This window comes from Melanostigma gelatinosum (assembly GCF_949748355.1).
Source record: "Melanostigma gelatinosum genome assembly, chromosome: 20".
NCBI classification, from domain to species: domain Eukaryota; kingdom Metazoa; phylum Chordata; class Actinopteri; order Perciformes; family Zoarcidae; genus Melanostigma; species Melanostigma gelatinosum.
In genome coordinates, this window is record NC_136653.1 from 3991194 (window position 1) to 4001804 (window position 10611).

General features: G+C 41.9%; 1 protein-coding gene across 2 annotated transcripts; it reads right to left on the bottom strand.

Moving 5' to 3' along the window:
* Positions 1–1598: 1598 nt before the first annotated feature.
* Positions 1599–9947, bottom strand: hccsb (holocytochrome c synthase b). 2 transcript variants are annotated; one of them, XM_079291977.1, is made up of 8 exons: positions 9879–9947; positions 8876–8990; positions 8739–8786; positions 8121–8254; positions 7746–7894; positions 6464–6583; positions 6226–6312; positions 1599–3164 (listed from the first exon to the last, which is right to left on the bottom strand). In XM_079291977.1, exons 2-8 carry the CDS (start codon positions 8982–8984, stop codon positions 2966–2968), a joined length of 846 nt encoding a protein of 281 aa, XP_079148103.1. In that variant the 5' UTR covers positions 8985–8990; positions 9879–9947; the 3' UTR covers positions 1599–2965. The 2 variants fall into 2 exon arrangements, with proteins under 2 accessions (XP_079148103.1, XP_079148104.1); XM_079291978.1 differs by having other exon boundaries at positions 8876–8985; positions 9879–9917.
* Between the last annotated feature and the right edge of the window lie 664 nt (positions 9948–10611).

Sequence of the window (10611 nt, forward strand, 5' to 3'; positions counted from 1 at the left end):
AAACATGTGAATCAGCCCCTGACCAAATGACTAAAGGGCTCCAGAGTGTCTCATGAAGCAGGATGAGGAGTTAAACCAGTCTTACTTCATAAAATCTCAGCATATTTTCAGTAAAGTCTGTTTCACCGTAGATATGTCTGACCCACGCTCCCATGGAAACGTGTCCCTATACACTATAGTTCTCAAGTCCACACATCTGACCAGCAACAGTCATCCAGAGTACGCTCTCATCTCCACGGCCGTTGCTCTCATTTCATCTGATTGTCTTGGAATCTAAACATTCTCAGGGTTCCTTTTTGATGCTTTAGTTAAAGGGACAGTGTGTAGGATTTGGTGGCATGAATACCCCTCCGCTCACTCCTCCCTTTCCAAGACGGAGGTAATGAGAGCAGCTGAACGCAAGACCGTGGTACCCGTCACGGGCATGTAAGAGAACAGAACGTGAAGGTGCTGAAGGCTCGCTCTGGAGCCAGTGTTTGGCCTTCGTTCTGGGCTACTAGAAACCAGCAAATGGCGTGGAAGTCATTTAGCGTGCAATGCTATTTATTTACACCACGTAGTCTGTACCGACTCTATGGTAATACATACGCTGACTATGCAACAGTCACAGCAGAAGTATCGTGTCATAAAAAGGGAAAAAGACGACTCTGGGCGGGTCAAACAAACACAGGACTTTCAATCAGGAGACCGGTGTTTGTGTCACAAGTGTTGAGTTATTTTGAATTTACGTGAGTTTACGTTTTACTTACAATGTTTTTCCGAACACTAAGTGGTTTTGTTGCCTAAACCCAGCTGCGGCCATTCCACGGTAATAATGTGGCAGAAAATGACACGAACAATGTCGTGCTATTTATACTCCGTGCCACGAGGTCAGGCCGATAGAAACATGGCGGAGCAACATGTGTAGATATGAAGGGCTTATTCTAATCCAATGAAAACAGTTAAGATTACATTTCATTTCTGCTAATAGAGCCCCTGAATGCTGTTCTTAATGTCATGTGGCCTCTTGCACATATTACATTTCAGCACTTAACCAACTACATACAAGTTGACTTGTTAGTCTGAGCTCACCTGTGTACAAACCAGGTCGCTGCGAGTCGTCTTCTGCTTTGTTCATGGCAGTGGATTTCTTTATCTTGCTGTGCATTAACTATTATTATTAGATGTAATCCTCTGTGGCTGTGAACATCTCACGTTTGTCTTCAGTGGGAATCGATGTGATCGGTGCTTGATGTCTCATGTCTGTGTCTCAGTCATGAATAATAAAGCAGACTGTTCTTTATTCACATCTGCTTCATTTGTCCTTAAGAACGTGATGAATTCTGGTTTGGTTCGTTACGCAGCTGAGACAAAACACAGAGAGGGCCATCCGGTTTATTTTAAGCAACTGTAATGATGCATTGTGTCCAGCAGAGTGAGCTAAACATGCACTGCATGGACGGGGAGGCCTGTGGCTCTGGTCTCCACAGTAACGCTGTTCTTCCAGCTTGAGCCTTCACTGTGTCTTTAGAGCATACACAAAGAGCACCTGAACTCAACCCAGTGCACCGTTGCAATGGTTTCCAGTAGAAAGACAAATATGATTCAGAGGCAGAAGATGAGCAGCTTTAAAAGAGTTATTTTTTTTACTTACAAGAACTTCTTACGCACCAAGATGATGCCCTCAGAAATCTACTCACTCATTAATCAATGAACACAAATAAACACAACTACATTTGATAAGATGAAGTCACACATGAAATGAAACACTGTGAAAAGCAGATTCAAAGTCATTAAAGCAGATAGAAAGTGACTTTAAAGTAACGTAAGCGCTTTAGCACTCATGAAGTAATGCAGTCTTACAGTATCTGAAGTAAGCTGCAGTGATGAACAGCGGCTCTACCCCCAATCTACTGTTGTCCAGCTGAAGCCTCGCGTCCATCCTGGTTCTTTTTAAAGGAATAGAACTATAAACCCAAAAGTCTAACTAGACTGACACCCATCACGGTAACCTGTCTCACCAATACCATCCAGTAACGTATGACTGCGTGGATCAGAGGAGAATCACTGAGCACTCCGTCTGCATGGAGGACCATTGAGTGGGACCGTTTCCACAGAAACACTAACTACGGGTGCTGCATCACAAGCAAAATACTGTACGGCAGTACTCCTCCTCAACCATCACAGAGGTAACACACCGACAAAGAACAGACTGTAGATGAAATGATGTATTCTTAATGAAGAACACCAGCTATTTTGAAGCATAAACTATTGTGACCACAACCAGGGGTCCCACTCTTTCCCCGTCATGTGGCTGGTGTGACAGACAGGGTTTGCCCCGTACAGTAATATGTATCTAAAATAAAATAAATACGAGGATGATGAAACAGGACATTTTACTTTTCCTCTAACTTTCAATGAAATTTGAAGAACTGAAAAACAAGTGTTTTCCAGGACGTGTGGGAGCACAGATACCTTAAACAAGTCTTCCACGAGTCAAAGCTGCCACATGAGCTATAGAGACTCAGCAGAATAAGAACTACTAATCCGTGCTTTAACATAAATGCCACATGGAAAGGTTAACAAATAAATGGTTCAAATGAAGCAGCAGTATGCTGACTTTTATCCCCACTATGACATCGTCGGGGTTATTTCCTGTCGTGGCCACAGCAGACGGCGCGCCTCATGACGACCTTTGTGTGACACATTGGTGGAGTGTTCCTGACAGTGAGCAGAGTGAGACACACGCTGACCTTTGAACTACACCGCAAACCCAAAAGATTCTCCTCTGAAATCAATATGATGAGCAGATGAAGCGTCATGCAGCCGAACAGACGTTCTGCAAACACCAAGTCATTTTATTTGTCTTCAGGAGTTCTGCTTACGTTTTCTTTGCACAGCCCCACACATCTTGTACAGAGATAAAATGAGGAACGCCAGTTTCACAGTCCCGTGTGTGTGTGTGTGTAGGTGTCCCGAGTCCCTTTTAGGAGGTCCAGCGCATCCAGGTCACCTTCATGCGGTCCCAGACGGCGCCTAACGAGTCGTAGGCGGGTCGCACATCCAGGATGGAGAACTGGTAGTTGTCCTTGTTGATTTCTCCGTCGTAGTAGTCGATGACGTAGCGCACCTCCTTCCCACAGCGGTCGATGATCCAGTCGTGGCGGTCGAAAGGCAGCTCATAGCTAATGAGGAGGAGAAGAAGAGATGAATCCACTCCTCTTTAATTAACCTTAGTTTCAATGATTGTTTTCCAATTTGTAGTTTCACCAAGAAAAGCAGTCAAGTTAGTAAGCCCTGGTTCACAATACATTCACTGAAGTTGTTGAGTAAAAAAAATAAACTCTACAGAAAATATGTTTCAAATCCCACGCCTCTTACTCATGGGGCTTATAAATCCTGTAGAAATAACTATACCCATATCATTAGCTCTACAAAAAATAAATATTACAGTGAAACATTTATGAAGTGCTCAAAAGATATAAAAAACACGTGGAAAGCAATAAATCAAGTGCTGCAAAGAGAAAAGACGACCCCAGAGCTTCCTTCAGTCTTTTTGGATGGTGACAATTCTCTTGACAAGCCATTTGATATCGCTCAAAAATTTAATGAATTCTTTGTAAATATTGGTCATGAATTAGCTAACAATATTCCGGCTTGTCATGGGAATCCACTGGATTTTATTCCAACAAATGTCCCTATTATCTCTAATTGTATGGCCCCAAATATTCAAGAAATAAGTGATATAATTGATTATCTCAAAACATCTTCGGTTGGCCATGACAACATTTCTGCTTTTCTTGTCAAACAGGTGAAACAGTCAATATTGCAGCCACTTGTTCACATTTTCACCTTGTCTTTGCAAACAGGTGTTGTGCCAGAGGATTTAAAAATTGCCAAAGTTATTCCTTTGTTTAAAGCAGAAAACCCACTTTGTTTTAACAACTATAGACCCATATCTATATTGCCTTGTTTTTCAAAAATACTAGAAAAAAAAAAAATTGTACACAAAAGGATTATGTTCCATGGAGAGTCTAATTCAATTATTTACAAACACCAGTATGGTTTCCGTAAAAATCATTCAACTTATATGGCTTTACTTTACCTTGTTGATAAAGTTCTCTGCACTTGACAGTAATGAATTTACTTGCAGTATTTTTATAGACTTTTCCAAAGCCTTCGATACAGTAAACTATAATATATTATTGGAAAAGCTGCATAAATATAGTTTCCATGACATTACATACAAATGGCAAAAAAAAAAATTATGTCTCCAACAGGAGACAGTTTGTTTGTGTCAAAGGTTGTTTTTCAAACAAAGCCAGACTAATATGTGGGGTTCCACAGGGGTCCATTCTTGGACCATTATTATTCCTTATTTATATTAATGATTTGTCTAATGTGTCAAAAAGCTTTTTTCCGATAACGTTTGCAGATGACACAACCCTCGTTTTCTCATTCAAATTCCCTGATTATGGAAGCTAATGCTGGCTTAACTGCCTATGCTACATGGTTCAGATTAAATAAACTATCTTTGAATATCAAAAAATCTAATTTAATTATTTTCAGTGGCAAAGAAATTGTACTCTAAGGATTTATCTAAAATTAAAATTGAATCTGTTGAGATGCATCTACAAAATTCCTAGGAATTATTATTGATGAGAGTTTAAGTTGGAGTAAACATATTGACTGTGTTAGTAGAAAAATAAACAAATCTATTGGAATAATAAGGAGGGTTAGACATCTTGTCTCTGCAAACTGTCTCCTTATTCTTTATTACAGTATCATTTATCCTATCTTTCATATTGTAATATAGTTTGGGCAAGTACTTTTCCAACTACTCTACTAAAAATGTTGGTCCTACAGAAACATTTTGCTTGGATCGCAACCCGATCAGAGTCACTTCTCTTCTGCTCCTCTATTTCAGAAATTGCAGATTCTTACCATTTATGACATAAATATTTCACAAACTTGTGTTTTCATTTATAAGATACTTTCAGGTGAAGGGAATATTCCTGATCATTTCAAGACTATACTATACTATAAATTCAATTCACAGGTTCACTCTCACTCAACTCGTCAATCGTCACATCTTCATACTCCTAAGTTACTAACTAGCAGAGGACAGCTTTCAATAAGATGTAGGGAACCAAACTATGGAATGACTTTTCCCACCTAACAAAAGAATGTCCCTCTGTAAAATGTTTTAAAAGACGCCTAAAAGAACATATAATTGCTGTTTTGTAACATGTTTGTTTATGTATTAGTTTTCTTGTCTTAGCTGTTATATTACACATGCACACTCGACACAATTACATTATTATTATTTTTTTCCTCTTTGTTTTGTTGTAATGTAATATGCATATTTTATTTTTTCTTTGTAATTTTGTAAAATTGTATTATATAGGTGGAGGCTTCAAATAAGCCACGTTGGCTTTCTGTCTCTTCCTGCACTGTGATTCATTTATTTCTGTTATGTTTGATTATTTTAAATTTTGTTGTTTGAATTGTGCAAAATAAATAACTCTAAAAAAAATAACTCTTAACACTGAAATAAGACGGTGCTTGTATTTCATCCTCCGTGCTGTCTATCAGTCTCGATAGATGTCGGTGTCTCTGCTGGTGGTAGTTCAGCAGGAGGAAAATAGTTCCGACAAGACACTCACAACACGGGCTGTGGATTATCTTTAGCATCAGGTCATTGTTCTTCTGTTCAGCTGAGAACCAATGTGTGTATGCATGTATTCTGTGGTGTGGTCGATGGATTCAGGCAGTTATCTTTTTAGCACAAACTATTTCTATTCTACAGATTGTGTTACAAATATTGTTCAACTGCCCTCTACTTACTGAAACCCAACGGTTGCAATATTATGTTGCGATTGGCTGACCTCGAGGCAGATTAGCAGATGGCGTTTAGCATAAGCTAACTGAAAGGTTAACCCTACCATGAAGAGTAGTTTAATAACATTTCAGTCTGGCTACACGTAACGTAGACCTGGCAAATCAAGCGGTGCTTTTTATGTTCTGTAACTGTAGCATTGAATCATGGTGGGATTAGCTAGTGCACCGCTAAATGTGTAGAATTGAACGACTTCAATGCCTCATCCACACCCTCCTGTCACAGTTTATCACTATCTCCAGATAATCAGTCAATAACTCTGATTCACCGCATGTTGCAATGTTCTGACGGCTTTATTTCACTTCCACAGATTGTAACGCTACACTGGTTACAGATAAGGAGCTCACCCCATCCAGTGGCGGAAGCGAGCCCTCGGTGAGAACTCTTTGGCTTTACCACCGAACCTCTTCAGGGTCGGCCCACATGGACATTCACTGCAGGACAACACGAGACACAGTCCTTAACAACAGGAAGATCAAGACGACTTTGTATAAAAATATAAATATGTATATCTGACTCTGAACAACATAAGAATTGGTGTCAGATGAATGGAAAGCTGCACATCTGTACGGTGTGTGAACTCACCCTGCGTGCAGCGCCTCCCACTTCAGGATCTCCTGCCAGGCCTGCTCGTTGTTCGTGTTGTGGATTTTTATGATGTTGGTCATATCTTTAGCGCCGAGGTCATCCTCACGCCAGCGCCACCTGCAGAGCGAACAAGGCTGACCGTTAGATCACATGAAGAACCCGCCCAGAGTCTCCGCTGCCTCCTTTCAGCTTGAGAGTGTGATGCTGTAATTATTAAAGCTTGTAGTATATGCACACTGAGCCAATTAAACATTATTAAGATTAGATTTTATTTTAAATAAAAATAGACCATGAGAATTCTATTTGAATCAGATGAACAGTCACATTGTACTGCGTCTTCTTGTGGGCAACACTTCCACACAGACAGCTGTGGCAACGCTAATCCAACAATGCTAGTCAGGTTAGCCTCTGGGTGACTCCTGTAGCTCATATGGTGAACGTGTACTACTGGTTACCACCACGCGGTTATCAACCGTCTTAGTGCCCCAGGTTCTCTTCATCACAGGAATCATGTGCACTTTACCAGAAGATGAGGCATTTGGCATCATTTCACTCTTCACCACACTAACGCAAACAATCACGTGCCACCTGCTTCCATCAAGAGGAACATGTTATAATGGAGAGCTATGAGGAATTTAAGAAAATGATGACAGTAGGAACAACACTGATGCTGCAAACAAGGCAAGAGAGGTTAGTTAATATCTATGTTACCACTTTAAGCACTCATAATGTCCACCGTTTATTTCTACAGCCGCACATTCTGCAACACTTCCATTTTAAACCTGGTGCACGTCATGCTCAAGAATTACACATCGCTCTGAATGTGGAAATCTCTTTAGTTTTTGGCCAAATATTGATTGATGATTATCGGTGCTGTGACAGACAGGAAGAGGAGACGACATAAATGCAGCAGCAGTTGAGAGGAGGGCAGAAGTCTGGAGTAAATGTTCCAGATAAAAAATAAACTCTGCGTTCAGAGGGAGGACTAAAGTCCACAAGAAAGAGAGAAAGAGAGACAGCGCTCCTCTGGGCGGGGGAGATGTGACGAGCTCACCTGCAGACTTTTCTCATCAGACAATGTTTGTGCCTTTCAAATCCAGAATCAATTAAAAACTATATTGAATTACTCTCATTGCCAGCCTGGGAGACACAAATGTGAGTCTAATGAAGAGTATGAGGAGATGTTACATGCTGGAAAACCCAAAACGGCCTGTCCTACATTACTGCACACGTGCCCGGTGAAGAACAGGCGTACAGAAGTCACGCGGTATGGACTGACCCTTTCCGCAGCATGGCGTTCCAGAACATCTGCTCAGACGGGTAAACCCAGTTCTTTTCCGCGTTGTGACGGGGAATGGTGGACTCCTCTCTGGCCAGGTGGAGGGCGAAGGGCTGGTCTTGAGCTGGTACTTGGTTAGGAGGAGGCATCTGCACACACGGGCAGGAGAGACGGCTCACAACACGATACACACACAAATGTTATCCTTAGCTCATCGCTCCAAGACGTTGAACCTTTGTTAACCGTTAGATGGTGCTTTAGTCAAAAGACAGATCACACATTGATCCGTTTCAGCTTAGCTTTCATACTATCACTCCCTGATCTGTCCGCCCAGCACCCACTCCCCATGTTGCTCCAGGCAGGTGGTGCACTGACCATGTTAGCTGGGTCGATGTCACTCTTTGTGCCTTCTGCAGCTTTCATGGGACACTCCACGAAGTCATAGGCCCGGTCCTGGTGAACCGGACCTGCTGCCGCTTGGTGCATCGGACACTCCGCCGGGGGAGACGCTACAGGAAACAAGAGCACCTGATTGAGGCATAGCAGGTACCAACCCTGGACAGTACTGGCTTAAAACCTTCAACAATACGAATGTTGAAAAGATGGGACCGAGTGCAGCGTTGTCTTGTTCCAGTTCTGATTGTAACAGCTCTACTAATGCAACAAATGGTTCGTTATCTTTTGATTTCACGGTGCACATTTTGCTGTTTGCTGGCCCTACTTTTGTAATGATACAATGATAATCAGTGGAAGCCAATGGCCAAGAATTGGTTGACAATCTCTCAGAATAGTTGCCAATGGCAAGCCGGCAACCGTTACCGCCGATCCCTGAGTTGTATGTTTGCGAGGCAACATCAGGGAGCATTGGCACAAGCCACTGAAACAAAACCAACCTGCAACTTATCCATCAGTGCTTCCAAGAAATGTATTCGCTAAAGCGGTACAGACTTGTCACAATAACTGAACAGGCAGCATGGACTTTAATGTTGATACCTTTCACAGGCTGAGCTTGATGCATGGGACACTCTGCAGGTGGAGACACTAAGAGAGGCACACACAAACAAAATGCAACATGTTAACATCATTTCACCAACTGTAGGTAAAAAAAATAAACAATGTTTTGTTAGCACCGTTGACAGGCTGGGCTTCTTGGTGCATGGGGCAGCCCTGAGGGGGGGCGGCCATCATGGCCTCTGCCCGGACTGTAGGAGCAGCAGGTGTGGACAAGGAGGCTCCCATCCTGCCCTGTCAGATGTGGACACACGCACACACACACACACACACACACACACGTAACTGGTGGTAGGCTAATCACAGGAGCTAACATTAGCTCACTGGCTGTAGTCTGCAGCACTGTGAGTCAGAAACAGTCCAGCACTGAGATGGCCTGGACATCCTCTCATTGTCAACGACTCCAGGAAAACAGAAACACAGTGTCCAACCTGTATTAAACACTAACGTTTCGGATCAACCAGCCATTGGAGCCACATCGATGGAGGCAGACATGTGAAGAATGAGAGCTAACGTTAAGTCTATTATCGGGTCAGGTATGTCAAAGTGCCTTTACACTTAAGGGAATAATATCATACATTATGATAAACGTGAAGTAGTTCAGTAGAAGGAATATTTTATAAAGTGAATTCCAAAGGATAACGCACATAAGATGTTAATGTTAACGGTCAGAATGTCTGAACAGCCTGACATGTGATCATACCAGAAGTTATCCTTGATTAACCTCACGGTGAATGTTAGCATTAAAGCTAACGCAGTAACGCTAGCTAGTAGCCTGGTTCCAGACCCCTGGATCCCCCCCGTCCCCGTCCCCGTACCCCCAACATCTCAGATGTATTCAAATACTATGACATAATGAAGTGAAAGGAAATGTCAAATCAGACTGACAATCAGGCGATAGCGGTACCAACGTTAGCTAACTTAGCTACTTTCATGTATCGTTAGCTACCTAGCAGCTATGCTAACGTTAGCCGACATGTTTACAGTCTTATTTCTACTTTAACGTCCTTTAAACAAAGCACGTTAACAATACATTCAGGTTGCCTCTTTTTCTCTCTGTCTAGTCGCATTATCTACAGTATGGTGCGAACAGAACAAGAGCGAGATAAACACCTGATTTACCTGAAAGAGAAGTCAGCAGAGGCGTCTGGTGTCGGTTTGCTATCCCAATGTCAACGAGCAGGACACGTTACTGTGGGTTATGTGTGCAGTGCGTAAACCAAGTACGTCATCACGCTGCATTAGACAACACGACGTACACATTTGGTAACATGTGGGTGATTTAACAAGAGCTGCATCGTTACATAGCAATGCAATAACAACGCAATAGTCTTCCTCCTCATAGGTAATGAGCACATAGTTGTCAATATTCAATATTGTGTTTTGAGACTGTGGTGTTTGATATTTTGTCCATCTCCTTTTACTTGTGGTTATATCAAATATAAAGCCAGTGAGTGATCTGTACAACCAAAGAGGACATGTGTCTAAATGTCCTGTCTTTAGAATAGACTGGTAATAACTGTAGCGTGTGTAATATATAATATATCTTGGATTTTATTGGGCTACAGAATAACAGATAAGGATAGATTTACCTATGCTGCGTGATGTGTGCACAAGCAAACATCCTAAGTTTAGTACATGTAGGTAACTGAAGGTGTCTCTGTTCAGACCGAGAGGGTGCAGAGCAAGTGATATGCTTGTGGTTACAAACTGTTCTAAGACATCTCATGTTTAAATGTATTTGCCTACTTCATGACCCTGAAAATTAAATCCCCTCGGCTTATCATACATAAGGTTTAGTAGCTACTGCAAGCTACCAGTCTCGGCTGCGGATACATTATAGTTGTCTCTTTGT